This window comes from Centruroides vittatus, unplaced genomic scaffold, assembly GCF_030686945.1.
Source record: "Centruroides vittatus isolate TY-2023 unplaced genomic scaffold, ASM3068694v2 contig_359, whole genome shotgun sequence".
Taxonomy (NCBI): Eukaryota; Metazoa; Arthropoda; class Arachnida; order Scorpiones; family Buthidae; genus Centruroides; species Centruroides vittatus.
The window spans coordinates 2,103,576-2,119,657 of NW_027122182.1; the positions used below are offsets into that span (position 1 = coordinate 2,103,576).

Below are 16,082 nucleotides of genomic sequence, written 5' to 3' on the forward strand. Positions count from 1 at the left end.
TTAATTATATACAATGGTGTAATGCTACAATTGTGATCAAGAAACAGAATGCATCGTTTGCGGGGGAAGTTTCGAAGATGACTGAATATATTGCCTTAATTTAAATATAAAGGCTCACGAAACTTGCGTCGAAATCGATCCATCAAATACGTAATTATTCTTATTGTGACGTTTGCAAGGCTAAAAACACTTAAGCCATTGTTAATTAATAAACATGTCCGTGGCAACCCGTATCTTTTCCGTTTGCCAAAAATAGAAGCTAAAGTTTTTGTATAATTAATATTTAAATGATTAAGAGATATTTCTATTTTTTAAAATTAATTAACACTATTATATAACTTCTAAAATTTCAGTTTGTATTATAACGTTTCAGTTGTTATTTTATATTTTGTGGGTTTATGTAAATATTCTGGGCTTCTTCACGTTCCTTACACCTTGAGGAGCAGTAATGCTGCCTTCCACACACTTAATTAAAGGAGTTCCTCCAAAAACGTGAGAATAAGTTTATATAAATTTGATCAAATTAACAACTTTATTAAAGATATTTTTTAAATGTATAGGCATGAATATAACATGAATAAGTTAAGGCAACTATAGTAGAAATATATTCACATGTGCAACAAATTCTGTTTTCCTGCCTTCATTTAGTGGGCTTCATCCTTGGGATTTTTTGCAAGACAGTTTTGAGTTTTGTAGTATTTTCTACATTATAACAGATGTTAACATTGTTTAGGAAAAAGCCATTACAGAATATCAAGTTGTATTGTTTAATAAAACAAAAATATTTTGGGCTAAACTGCACTATTAATCTTGAAAATAAAAAGGAAAGGTAGTAATTCAGATTTCTGTGGTTCTGCATGTAGTAAGGTTCGTAGCAAGATATTATACTAGTTGCTTAGTGTCCTATGTAGATCCTGTTGCCTGTATAAATAAGTACTATCAATACAATATGGACAGAACAGAAATGTCTAAAATTTTACATTTTTCCTCTGAGATGGTTCCTTTCTTTTTTCTCCTATTATCAGTTGATAAACTCAGATCTTTTGTAATCTATTGTAAATCATAACTAAGTGGCCAGACCTTTCTAATAATTTAAGACTGTAGACTTATGATTTAATACATTATATACAGTATAAACTAATTATAAAAGAATATATAAATGAATTACATTTTAAAATTTATTTTATTTTCAGAGATGTGTTTAATTGTTTAGAAAAGAGTGTAGCGTTAGAAAAATATTCCATACCTAACAAATTAAGAAAGATTGTTTTCAATAATATAAAGAAGTGGGAGTCAATTACTGAAGAAGAGGCAGTTTTGCTAGATTCTATTAGGTAACATTATTTTTACTTAATCTGCTTTTTATACATATTAAATTCAATAGTTTCCATTTAACTACTTTACCTTGCATAAATAAATTAATTTTCATAACATAAATAATATCCATGTTTCCTATCTTAACATTTTATCCGCAAACATAGCATTGATTTGTTTTTATTTATAATAATGTAATTTTTATCTGGTTTTATTTAATATGAAAAACCATTGTTTTTCAAAATATATTTCTATTACACTGGTGATAGCATATAGAAAAAGATTTATCATTTACATTTGAAAGTTAAGTTTAAGTGTAAACATAAATATATCAATGCAACAATATTTTATGTATCAATTCTTTGCAAGTAATGTACTTTACTGAAAAACCAAGGTATAAATGTTTCGAATAAATTTGTACATTCCTACTGTTTATGCTGGCATATATAGTAGACTTTTTAAGCCTGAGAAAATTATAATAAAAATTTTAGTATGAATGAACAGTATGCCTTGCTGTTTCCCCATAGCTGATAAGCCAACCGTACATTACTGATACAAATGACAGAGCATACGTAAAGACATACTTTGGTGTTCTACTGTCGCATATATTATATTATTGTTATAGTACAAAGCTGTGTAAATTTTTTATTGGATTGGATTGTTTGTTTATTGGGTCAAGAACTGTTGGGCCATACTGGGCCAAGCAACTGTAAGAATCCAAACAATGGTTCGTATATAGATACTGGTATACTTAAATTTTATTGGAAGTGTTGTTGAATTTGGAATGGCTATTATACCAGATGTACTGGTAAACAGATTTCTTAGTACTTGCTTAGTGTTTTATGTAGAGCCCATATCTCAATAAATGATAGTTTACACAAAAAAAGTTGTTATTGTTAATGACACTATGTACTTTTGTCATAGGATACCATATCTTGTAATCACACTTCAGATCTAACTTACATAACTTGATAATGTTTTATTTTTGAGGGTTAATTGATATGGTGGGTATGTATTAATCTACAATGAATAATTTATAAAGATCAAAATAATTTTTTGTAATCAACAATTATATTAATAAATTTGTTAAAAATAATTTTATGAACATTACCAAATTATTTTAAGACTAATCTTGTGTAAACAGGAAACGCATGAAACATGGCATCAATTCTAATTCATATAGTGCATACTTTAGTTTTTTATTATACTGTGAAGAAATTCAATTGGAAGAGGATATTAAAAAGTACAGCATGACCAACTCGACAATGACATACATTCGTGAAGATAAAGTATTTTTACTTGAGGTAAATAGCTTTTTATTTTTATTTATTTATTAGTACAGAGTAACATATTATTTGTGATATTTGGCTATTTTATTTTAATTATAGAGTTTCAACATTATTATTATTAATCTAAAATAACATCATCATAAATAGCAATGGATAGCAAAGAGATATTAAATTATAGAAAGCTGTAATATAAAAGTAATTGAGTTTTAAGTTATGAAATTATTTCTAAAGTGTTGTAGGATTTCCTGCTGATGACAAATGGAACAATGCCTTATACCATCTTGTGAGTAACAAAGAAAAATAAATATAAAGACATGAATTTTGTCCTATTGTGCATAGTATAAATTAACACATTCTGGGAAAAACATTTTTATTAACTCTTGAGAGTAAGGATTAACATAGGGCAAGCAAGTGAAATACATCAAACTTAACTTCTTGCTTACAAAAGTCAGAAAATTTCAATATCAGAGGCCATCTGTCAAATTGAATTTAATCAAACATGTAATACAAGCAAACTTAAATTACATTGTCTTTTGAAAGTCGAATAATTGAAATGAGCCCCAATTATTTAAGATCTTTGTAAATCAATAATGAATTTTGCCATACCTTTTAAAATCTGGAAGATAATTTTTACCCATTGATAAGAGGATTTCTGAATTATTTATATTGTTTAAAGACATTGAATTATTTTGAAAACCAAATTTTTCAAATAAAGAACTTAGCTGATGACCATTTAGTCAATTAAGTAGGATCTCCAAATTTTTATGTTGTTGTTATTACTATTTCTAGAGAAATAAATAGGCCTAATTAAGTAAAGGAAGTCTTTGAAATTCTAGGTGCAGTGTATACAAAGGAACTTTTAAGACATATAAAGTTGCTTAATGAAGCCTTCATCTGAATGTCCTTCACTTCTTCAGTCCAATTAAAATCTCAAACATACAACACAAAGATAGAAAAAACAGTTTGTTTAGTAGAAAATATTTTGAATTAAAGGTAATAGATGCAACTGAGCAAATCAACTATAGAGTTCCTTCTAAAGTAAGGTGACAGTCGGGACAGTCCTGATTTTTAACAATTTGTCCTACCTCCCACAGCGTTTTAAAGAAATCCCAAGTTTTGGAAAGATTAAGTTTTTGTCAATTATGTGTCATAAACTTATAAAATTTGTAAAGATCATTTTGTATCACATGTATCAGTACCAAGGCGTGCATGAGTATTGGAAATAAAGAATGCTGTGCTGACAAACCTTTCATGTTTGTGGCAAAGATCAACAGAAAATTGTTTGGGGCGTGCAGCTGCACGAACAGAGAAGCATGTGTTCACAGGCTGTCCAAACGAGCAAACATTTTGTTCATTGCATGTTACATGGCTTAGAGCTCTCATCTGTCACCACTTTAGAAAGTGAGAGTAAACACATGGTTTGCATCATTCTATTGCTAGAGGTGGGGCTGGGGTTCATTTTAGTTATGACAATATTATATAATAAAAAAATTACAATAATAAAGTGGCATTCAAGGCAAATTCAGAGGAAAAGTAATAGAAGTTAGTATTATTATTATTTAGAAAGAAATACAGAAGGATTAAAATAATTGTTAAAATATAGTTTGTTATAGGTACTGTACTTTATGACAATTTTAAAGATTTATAATAGTATATATATTTATTATATTTGTAAATTTTACATATGTTGAAATTTTAAAAAATATATAATACAATACAATTTTTGTGTTCTTTGATAATAAAATTTGGTTGCTCTAGAACAATTTTTTTCAACAAGACAACCGCTCCATGGCTGTACTTTAGCAAGATACTTGCAAATGACTAAAATGCTGACATGATAATGTTGTCAAGCAGGGTCAAGAAAACATGGTCTACACCAATCTGTTGACTCAAAACTAAGGTCAAAAGTGACCCAACAAACAGCTGATTGCTTGAACTGAGCCTCTTGTTATAGGAAGCAAAGCCCCAAACACTGTATTGAGGACAGTATGTTATCCCTCAACTATCAGGATATTCCTCTTTCCATTGTATGGGCCTCTATGCACTGCAAACACATAGATAGGCATTCAGATCCCATAGTTGGTAAAGAAGAAATTCTAATCTATCTGTGGGTGGGCCCCTCACCATGGACAAGAACCATATTGAGGAGAGAAAGTCATGGTCAGAGTGGCATTATGTTTAATGTCCACATTAAGCTCCAAGATTTTGCTAAGCATGTCATTTCTGGAAGATGGCACAGAAATGAAGTTATTGAATCCCCATGCAAGCCTTTTCTAAGGTGCTATGAATTTATTTTTATGGATGATAACACCCATACACATAGGGCTATATTGTTAATGTTTTGTTGCATAAAGAATACAATATTCTGCTTTGTATGTTAAGTGTTACTCCTGAGATATAGTTCAAATTAATGGTTATGCTTATGTTTTGAGACATGAATGCATTTGTCGATAATTGAAATTATTGTTAACAAAATGAAATGAATTCAAAACAATTTTATTTAAATGTTATTTCAGGTGCCTGGTTTAATGGAAAATAAACCACCTATTGTTAAAGGTAATTCTATATATGTACGATCAAGTAATAATACCCAGAACTTAAGTACCGAGTATGAAGGACGTGTTCATAAAATAAATAAGAATACAGTGGTACTAAGATTTTCAAAGAAGTAAGAGTTTTTAAAAATTAGCGTACCTGTAAATATGACTGATGTAACTTTGATATTAAATATACTTGCAGGTTTCTTGAAACATTTATTGATGGAATGAGATTTGATATCAGATTTTCATATAATAAATATAATTTGCAATTAATGCATCGTGCATTGAAAATCTATAATCAAGTTGATATTTCTCCTTTATTATTTCCAACTGCAGAAACTGCTGCAAAGTATCAGTTGCGATCTGTGAGAGAATTTGTGTATGTATTTAAACAATTTAATGGACTAATTGTATTTTTTGTTTTATTATAAGTTGAAATTATTTTTTTTAGGTTTTTTAATAAGAACATAGAAAGTAATCCTGAACAAGCAACTGCAGTGGAACAGATTGTTCTTGGCAGTTCATATCCTGCTCCATATTTACTCTTTGGCCCTCCTGGAACCGGAAAAACAGTTACACTTGTAGAAGCCATTAAACAGGTTTGCTTAAATACATGTTTTTAAATGGTTTGTTAATTTTTTTGATTTATTTAAGATGTTCATTTTAAATTTAAATCAGTTATGGAAACTAGATGACAATACAAAGATTCTAGTCTGTGCACCTGCAAATAGTGCAGCTGATCTGATTACAGAAAGGATAATAAAACATGTTCCACTGTGCCAAGTTTTTCGCATGTATGCATCTTCTAGGTCTTTGAATCTAATTCCTGAAAAGCTTAAAGTGAGTGCTTGTGCTGAAGTTTTTAAAATTTAAAACTTATTATTCGATTTTGAGATTTAATACTATTTAAATCATTTTTAGGAATGTAGTAACATTGACTCTATATTTGGAAAGATATTTTACCCTTCCTGTAAATCTCTAATGCAGTATCGAATTATAGTGACAACACTTGTCACAGCAGGAAGGTAAGGCTTATTTTTAAGTTATTATATTCACATATATACAGGAAATTCTCCAATTTTGAATTTTCTATAAAATAGTAAACTTCATAAACTTCTCCTTTGTTCAATACAGAGAGAGAATTCCTGTAATACAATATAAATTTATATTCATAGATATATTGAATATGTAACAAATTTTCAAATCTCCTAGTAAAATTTCCTGATTTTCAACATAGTTCAAACCAAGTGATGTCAAGAATGATTGAGGACACTTGTAGCATCTAGTAAAAAGCTACTATTTTCAACCAATGAATTATTTCCAATAGTCATGTTGATAGTGTTACCACCTGTCTGGTTTTCATCCGGACAGTGAGTCAATTCCTTGACTGTCTGGGTGAACTATTAATTTTGTCCGGGAATTTTGTAGAAATTGTGAAATTACAATGAAACAAAGTTTTTGCAAATATTGTTATAAATTTACACTATTTGAACAATGAAAGACCTCACACTCACTGAAACTCATCTGCCATTCTGCCATGTTACTCTGTTTATGCTGATGTCTGATGCGCAATCTGCCTCTCAACCTTATTTTTGCTTGTATTTTTGCTTGTAGTGAGTCCTACACAAGTCCCTACTGAACTGTAACTGATTTAGAGCAGCATGCACGTTATTCTTTGCATTGTAAAATGACATTGCGCATGTGTCAGGAACTTCTGTTCGAACAAACCTGACCTGCAGTCTGGGTCAGTGATTTTTGTAAAGTGGCAACACTACATGTTGAGCATGCTTTGTTGTTACACACACCTTACAACAGGAATACAAGAGCACATGTGTATTTCTTTATTTGTTTTTTCTTTTTTTTTTGAAGTAAGGATTTAGAATTTACATTTCCTTGTTAGAACTTTCTGGTCTGTTCTATCGAGTGGCAGACTGGACCAAAAAATATTGGTTGCCAGGAGACAAAACAGGCCCACCCACAACTATAAGGCTATTATTTAATTTTTATAAGAAATAAATAAAATTTTTGATTAATACATAAATGAAAGAAAGGTCCAATTAAAATTTTTTCTAAATAAACTTATATTTTTTAGTAATTATATTGTACATATATTGTACAATTCATGTTACTAGGAATATACAGTAGATAGTAAATGTAAATACAGATTATTATAATTGGATTTTAAATTTTTTTATTTTATATAAATGGTGGATATTTTGAAAATGTTTGCTTATACTGAACATTTTACACATTAACAGGTAGTTCAATAGCATATTTCATGCAGTATATACTATTAAGAACAATTGTTTGAATTCACTAGGTGATTGTGAGAATCTGTCAATAACTGCTTCTGCATTCAATTTATCTAACAAATTCTTTTCAATGGCTAACAACATACATATTTCTAAATTCTTTTCATACATGGATTTCTTAGCTTTGTCATTATGATCTTTAGCTTTGAAAATGTCCTTTCACAGTGGACTTGAGTAACAGTAGAAGGCAGATAACTTTATAAAGTTTATAAAGATTATCATATGCCTTATATATACGTGGTACGATCCAAAAGTTTGGGGAATGCAGTAATCTACGACAACAAAAGCATGTATTTGAAGTTACAGTGTATGAAATGGATTCTACCAAACCCCCTCTACGTGTTCAGGTTAATTTCACCCATGTCATGTGATTAAACCACGAGCGCTGCTGTTTTTTTCCGGAGATAGTTACCTTTGTCCTGCGACGTAATCAAAGTGGAGTTTCAAGAACAACCTCCAACATTTTGACTTCACTGTGACCTTTCACCGTAGAATCACCGTACACCTTTCTTAGCAATTTTAAAATCTCCGTAGGTGTTTTACCTAAACGCTGACAAAATTTAATGTTGGAGGTTGTTCTTGAAACTCCACTTTGATTACGTCGCAGGACAAAGGTAACTATCTCCGGAAAAAAACAGCAGCGCTCGCGGTTTAATCACATGACATGGGTGAAATTAACCTGAACACGTAGAGGTGGTTTGGTAGAATCCATTTCATACACTGTAACTTCAAATACATGCTTTTGTTGTCGTAGATTACTGCATTCCCCAAACTTTTGGATCGTACCACGTATAAAGTGACTGTATACACAAATATTATGACATACTTATCATATCTAATCATACAAGGAGCCACTCACTGTTTAAGAAGTTTCTTTATTGCCTTGTGGTTTAGTCAAATATTCATTTTAGGCTCAAGCCTCTCATCAGTTTGACCTGATTTGATAACAGAATACATACATCAGAATTAATAAATATTAAGATTAAGATAATTTATAAAAAATTAAAATATACATAGTGATTATAGACAACTAGAGTAATTAGCTAGTGATAATACAGTGTGATTGGATGACATTCAAAAAGACATGAGTAGTAAAATCTAAAAAACAAAGGTAATATATAAGTAAGGAAAAGTTAAACAGTAAAATACAAAAAAAGGAATTAAAATAACTTTAAAAATATAAGCAAATATATAATCATTGGGTTTGATGAGTGAAATAATGGAAATGGGAAACTAAAAGTGAGGAAAAAATATTAAATGTACTAAATGGGTACATAAACAGAATTATAAAGATAAAAAGAAAAGAGAGAAATTACTTTGTAAGATGTTTGTTCAACACACTTCACACAGACTATGTGAAAGATAGTATGGGGATGTGAGTATAAAAATAAAAGAGGGATGTTAAGTAAGAACTCCTAATGAGAGAGTATTGTATCCTAAACTTCTGAAATTTTAAGGTCAATACTCTCTCGCTAGGAGTTCTTACTTACACAATGATGTCTTAGGTCAAATTGAGAAGAGTCCTAGGAATGTGTGGCTACATATTGATAATACTGAAGACAAAGTAATGGAATAAAAAATGTGATCACGAAGAAGCTTGATATGGAAGATGTATTTAATATTTTTCTGCAGGCTGATGTAAATTAGTAATGTGCTTATAATGGTGATAATATTCCTGAAGAGTATTTGTTGATATCCAATTCAGTCAACTGATTATGATGTAGTACCATCAGGAATGTCAAAACAACATGAAATAATTACTGCTCATCAGTGGCATGCCGTGACATTTCATGACAGGGAAGCTGTGTTTCTGTAAGAAGCCGACTTCCAGTGGCAATCAGTTAATTGCGCATCAGTGATGGTCTAGGGCAGTGGTTCTTATCCTTTATATACTCGCGGCCCACCAAATATTTCGTAATTTTTTTGTGAACCCCATTTTTTAAATAATAATTTATATTTGATAATTTATCTATAATAAATTGATTTTTTTATTATTGCTTTATTTTTTATATAATAAATGTAAATCATAACTTTATTATTTCATTATCTATTTAAATAACATTCAAACTTCACAATTAAACATGAAATCTCATTAATATTTAACAGAAAATAAAATAAGAAACATGTCGATAAATCGATCCATTGTCGATGCTAAAACTAAACTAAAACTAAAACGCCTACTTGTCGTAAGAATTTTGCATATTTTTTGCAAAAATATTTAAATTTTCAAAGCCTACTATTTTTCCTAATTATTTTTAAAATTCCAAGCATTAATAGTTTCTTAGAATTGCTTTGGAATAAAAGAAGTAAATACTGCGGTGTAAGTAGCATATTTGCATTTATTTCTTCTGTACTAACAAAGTTGTATGTAGGAAGAAATAAAAAATAAATAAAAAAAACTAAATAGGAAAACTTTATCTTTCTTATTTCACTTTTCAATACGATATTTGGTTATACATCAATTTTATTATATTCTGAAGGAAATTTTGCATAATTTGGCGGCCCCCAGCAAACTTCTTATGGACCCCCAGGGGGCCGTGGCCCCCCTGTTAGGAATCACTGGTCTAGGGTCCATTCGTATTCATTTGTTCGAAAAGTTTGTAGACTTCTCTAAATGTATTTTTAATATCACAATTACATTCTGAATCGCTAACCACGATATAAGGGCTAAAATTAAAAATAAGTTATAAAAACTTACTCGGTGAAATAAAATGTGCGGTGGATATACATACCTGGTACAATGTATTGTTCGATTGTATTAATATACTTTTAAATAAAATTATAATTAAAATATAGCTTTGTAAAGAAACGTACATAAAAATAACATAAAATATTCTTTACTTTTTAAATTTTAAAACAATCCACTTAGTCAAATAGCTTCGATACGAGTGGCTAATGGATGGAATCAGAGACAGTCCAGGTAGGTGTGTAGTGTGTGCGTGCCAAATCCCGAAGGTACTGATATCGGTCAATGTCAAATGCCTCTTTTGTTGCATCACTAGTATATCTCAAAGGACGCCACAGGGCTGTTGTAAATTTTAAACATTTCTCACCATAGCTGCAAAAATCTAACTAAGTTAAGCTTAATAGTCATTTGTTTTCTAACTAATTCATTTTAATACCAGGTGTACACGGAAATCAGTTCCCCACTGTACTGAGCGAGTGATTGGTTTGGTTAAGCTTTTGTTTAAGTAAAATTCTGGCTCTTTCAGCAGGGTTTTATTTATGTCCCCATTCCCTAATTTCTTAATTATTTAACTACTTCTTAGTAGAAATAAGTCGAAACCAGTTACTTTGTACTTGAATATCTGCAGTCTTAGGAAAACATTGAAAAAAAAAATTTTTATGACAACGGATATATAAATCGTAAATTTAAGGAAAATACAGTCAAACCTGTTTTTATGCGCTCTTTTTATGTGCGATTTTTTTTATGCGAATTTTTAATTTGTGCGGTTTTTTTGTGCGATTTTTTATTTGTACGGTATAGTTGGCGACTAGTCTCGTGTGATTTGTCATGCCTCACGTTGACTTATTATAGCTAAATAAACTTATTATAGCATAAATGCACTTATTATAGTAATATTATTGCATGAATATGCGAAAAATGAAATAATTTACTTTTTAAGTCAACAAAACACCACCTGGACAAAAATATGTAAAACAGACGATAGACCAGACGATGCAGTCAAGTGCTGACATCTGTTGTCAATAAATTCTAGTTCGTATGGTTTTGAGTTATTTTCTATGTGAGACTTTTTTTATGCGGTCCCTGTTGACCGCATAAAAAAATTATTTTTTTAATTGTGTTGCGAAAACTATTATTTACAGCCATTCGTGAAGTTTCGTGAGATTTTTTTTAATGCGTTTTTTTTTAATGCGGTCCCTATCCCCCGCATAAAAACAAGTTTGACTGTAATTTCTAGAACTTTTTTTGTACCTTGTATGTTTCATTATTTAATTTTGGTTGTAAATTATGCTGCTAAAGTAACAGTTAATTTTTTAACATCATACAAGAGTTGTACACGTTTTTTCTGCATTCCCTTACAGATGGGATATACTATAATTGTAATATCATTAACATTGAAATCCGTAAGTAATATAAGATGGGAGAGCAGAATAAATGCAGAATAAATATATCAAATATTTTAATGGAGTTTTTTTTTTTATTTCCTGCCAACTGTACAAAACTATCATAAAAACATGCCAGTAAACTCCTATCGGTTGGGTTAAGTTATAAATCTAGTCTAGGGTGGAAAATTAGGTATTAAATTGGAAAAATAACTAATAGTTATTTTTCCAATTTAATAATCTATTAAAGATCTCATGGGCCGGATAGAAACTTTTCGCAAGCCGTATCTGGCCCACGGGCCGGGGGTTGCCCGCCATTGATCTAGTCTACTCGTGATTCACATAATCGGGCGAGGGTGGCTGAATATCTAGCAGGCAGGCAGCTAACAGCCCACAACCAGTCCGGGATATAAAGTTGGATGCTTTATGCGTGTGTGTTGCTTCTACCAGCTAAACTGGGTGAGATTGGTGCTCTGTAAACTGCATGTGCCAATGCCTATATAATCTGGCTGATTGGAAACTGACCCGGTTTCGACATTCCTTCTGCCACTGAATTATTCGAATATACAATAGCAATCTTATTGTTTTTTTTCACATGTAGTATAGAAATTTGTAAAAGATACATAATGCAGTTATAATAAAATATTAATTTTAATTAATTCAAAGTATGTTAAAACATGAAAATTTATATTTTATAAAATACAAGGGAAGGTCATTGGAAGGTGGAAGCAGCACTTCCATCCCTTCCAATGATGGCACACCGCTCATAATATTTTTCTGAAAATTCAGATGTTTTCTAATTTTATTTGTTTATAATTAGTTAATGATTTACCAGCATCTATTTTGAAATAAACAAAGAAGGAAATTTAAATTAGTTAGCTTAAATAAACTCTGTATGTTTCATATTAAAAAAATGTTTTTCGAAGTGGTCTCAAACTTGTTCAGTGTATTATTACAGAAGAAAATTTAAACTTATTCCTTTTTAAATGTATTGATAACAAACAGTAAATCTATTAAAATATATTTATATGCTTTGCTTGGTCATTCAGTTCAAACTTTCCTAAAATTTTTACTGAGAAATTCATGGGTAACCACCCGTGAATTAGTATTTTTCATTACAATGCAAGATAAAAATTTAATTAAAAAAAACATATCCTAAGTAAAGAATAATTGTGTGTCAACATGACTTCTGTTACAGCATTTTTGTATCTTCATCTTCCAGTTTTATTATTTTTTAATAGAAATAAATTCATCAAGTTGTTTAGTGTTAATCAAAGAAATTAATAGTTGGCAATAATGCCATTTTTTAACTTAGAAACAACAATTTTTTTGAAAAACAAACTGGAAGTGATAACGTAAAATATTGTTAAACAGCCAGTATTAGGCCAGTTACACAAAAACACTTATTTAATTACTTATTGGATTATTGATTTAATTTGAAATAATTAAAAATATTGACATTTATTAATTTTTGTATCAATTAGTTTCTAATCTCTTTTTATAATATATATAGTACAAATATACCTTTCACAATCATAAAATTTGAAGTTATTAAAATTTGAAATATCTTACGCATATACATTCGAACCTGCACGAGATAACATTCCAAAAGTAAAATTTGCTTGAAGATGACCTGTGAAACAGGTGGAAAACGTTTGCAATATTAAATTAATAATTTCTCAGAGATATAAGGTGTCTGAGTAGTAAAATTTTAAAACTCTGAGCATTTATTCAAGTATATAATAATTAATAACAAGTAAAATTTTTAGCTGTGGACAGCTTTACAATTACAACATTCTCTTAATATACTATACAATACAGCAGATTATCCAAAACACATTTTGTTTCATTAAGATTGCTGTGATATAGTCTTATGTTGTTATTTATTTCTTCTCGTACATGGATGAGCCTTAATTATTTCTTCTAAATGAGTCACTGTTAATATGATCTTATGGCATTTTGCCTCATTTGTAGCCTTAGTACAGCATGTTCACTTATTAATTATATATTTTAGTTTAAATCTAATTTTATTTCAATTATGCATATAAAAAGTATATTTGTACTATATCATTAATTTTTACTTAACCAATTTATAATTTGATACGAAATCAAATTTGGATTCGAAGGTTTTAAATATTTCATTATCTTATTTTCAGATTAGTATCTGCTGCTCTTCCCTGCAATCATTTCACTCATATATTTATTGACGAAGCTGGAAATTCTTCTGAACCAGAAACAATTATTTCAATATCTGGCTTAATAAAGAGTTCAATTGATAATCCTAAAGGTGGTCACCTGATTCTTGCAGGAGATCCAAAACAGTTAGGACCTGTTGTGGCATCAAAATTAGCCACTAAATATGGTTTGGGTAATTATTTTTAAATTTTTGGTTTTAAACTATTATTTTGTTAATTAATATATATATATATATATATATATATATATATATATATATATTATATATATATATATTTAAATAGGTATGTCACTTTTGGAACGCTTGATGAATATAGAGCAAGTTTATGGACGTAAAGAAAATGTATACAACAAAGAAGTACTTACAAAATTATTAAAAAATTATCGAAGTCATCCATCTATATTGAAACTTCCAAATGAGTTGTTTTATGACAATGAATTAGAGGTGAGAGATTTAACAAATTACTTAGCATTTTTTTAAAGCTTTGTCCTGCGGGCACTAAGAAGATCTTTTTTTTTAATGCCTATTGTGGATTCGGATGGCCCACAATGAAGACAACCAGATGCCTAATGTATGTTTAGTTTTATTCCATTAAGGCAATGCAACACGTGGGCAATCTGAAGGGAAATGCCTCCCAAGAGGTCTTTTATAGGAAACTGGCCCCTATTTAGACATTACTGACTTGAAGAAAACCTAGAAAACTCCATGTGGCCAGCTCACGAGATGCAAACCCACGACCAACAGTGTGTTCAGTGGTTTTATCCATTCTATTATTGTGGGCTCCCAACATATGAACAGACTGCATATGAAAAATTCCCGGAGTGAGTTGATGGCCTGGATTCAATCACATGCTTTAACCAACTCAGCTTTCTCACCTACTAATTAATTATCACTAATCTTCCAGAAATAATTTAAGTAGAGAATAATAATTAATGAGTGTCACAAAGAATTTAAAGATATGAATTTGTTTCTTTTCTAGCCATGTGCAGACAAAACTGTGTGTGTGATTTATTCTGCAATTGGACATATTTACCATCAAAATGTTTTCCAATTATATTTCACGGTGTAATCGGTCATGATGAGAGAGAGCCAAATGATTCGTCATATTTTAATCCCAAGGAAATTTCAGTTGTCGTGAATTATGTTGAAAAATTACTCGAATCTACAGGAGATCTCAATTTGTCTCCAAAAGATATAGGAATTATATCCCCTTATAGGAAACAGGTGAAAATTATAATTAGTTTACTCATATTTATACAGTTGGAATGAATATAATAAAATTAGCATAATTACTTAATAAATTTAGGTTGATAATATCACAAACAAATTGAAATTAAATGCAAGCTGTGATGATATTTCTGTCGGATCCGTGGAAGAATTTCAAGGGCAAGAAAGGAAAGCAATCATCATTTCCACTGTCCGCAGCAATCCCAATCCTCTTGCCAAAGATCATAAACTTAAACTTGGATTTCTGAAAGAACCTAAAGTAAATTTAATTAATTAATTTTCAATTAATTAAATTTAAGGATTGGATTAAAAAATATAAATTTCTTTTGTATATTTCAGAGATTCAATGTAGCAGTAACAAGAGCAAAAGCACTATTAATAATCATCGGAAACCCTTTCAACTTATCAAAGGATAAAAATTGGAACAGGTTAATAATTATTTTTTAAATAATGTTTGCTAAATATGTATAAAGTAGGTCATTAATAATAATTGTTTTTTTTACATAGGGTATTGGAATATTGTTGTGACAACAAAAGCTATTGTGGTGCTCCTTATGTCAACAACAACAACAACGACGAAATTGATGATATTATAAGAAAGATGTCAAATCTTAGAATTGGTATATAAATTTCATTCTGCATTCAAAGATACAAATGCTCTATTTCTTGCAAGTTTAAAAATATAACATTGTTACCATTTTCCAGATGATGGGAAGAAAAGCAAAGAGAAAGAAGTTAATGAGGAACAAGAGGAAGAATGAATGTTTAGAAGATGCAAAATATAGAAAAGATGCATAATATTTTTGTAAAATATGCACAGATTTGTTAAATTATTCACATATTTTGTGTATATTGTTTGTTTACTCCACTGTCTGGTAGTGTATGTACACTGCTGGAATATATTGATCTTTTTTAGTTTTTATTGAAGCCAATTTATTACGCAGTTTATTTATATACTTGTTTTTATACAAATATATTAAAAAAAATAAACTTTATTAATTAAACTTTTGCAATGTCTTATTCAAGAATTGTTTTATATCGAGTTTGTTTTCGACACTGTTTCACATAAAACACATAGTTAATTAACAATTAACTTTATTCACTCTCGGATACAACTGACTGGGATGACGACTGC

At 29.8% G+C, this 16,082-nt stretch overlaps 1 protein-coding gene across 1 annotated transcript; it reads left to right on the plus strand.

The window, feature by feature from the left end:
* Positions 1 to 431: 431 nt before the first annotated feature.
* Positions 432 to 15,708, plus strand: LOC136974959 (putative helicase mov-10-B.1). Its single transcript, XM_067269956.1, has 15 exons — positions 432 to 492; positions 1,194 to 1,334; positions 2,459 to 2,618; positions 5,120 to 5,271; positions 5,343 to 5,522; positions 5,595 to 5,742; positions 5,822 to 5,983; positions 6,065 to 6,168; positions 13,680 to 13,891; positions 14,004 to 14,165; positions 14,703 to 14,944; positions 15,027 to 15,206; positions 15,287 to 15,375; positions 15,455 to 15,567; positions 15,653 to 15,708. The coding sequence occupies exons 1-15, from the start codon at positions 449 to 451 to the stop codon at positions 15,706 to 15,708; spliced, it is 2,145 nt and encodes a 714-aa protein (XP_067126057.1). The 5' UTR covers positions 432 to 448.
* The last annotated feature ends 374 nt before the right edge of the window (positions 15,709 to 16,082 follow it).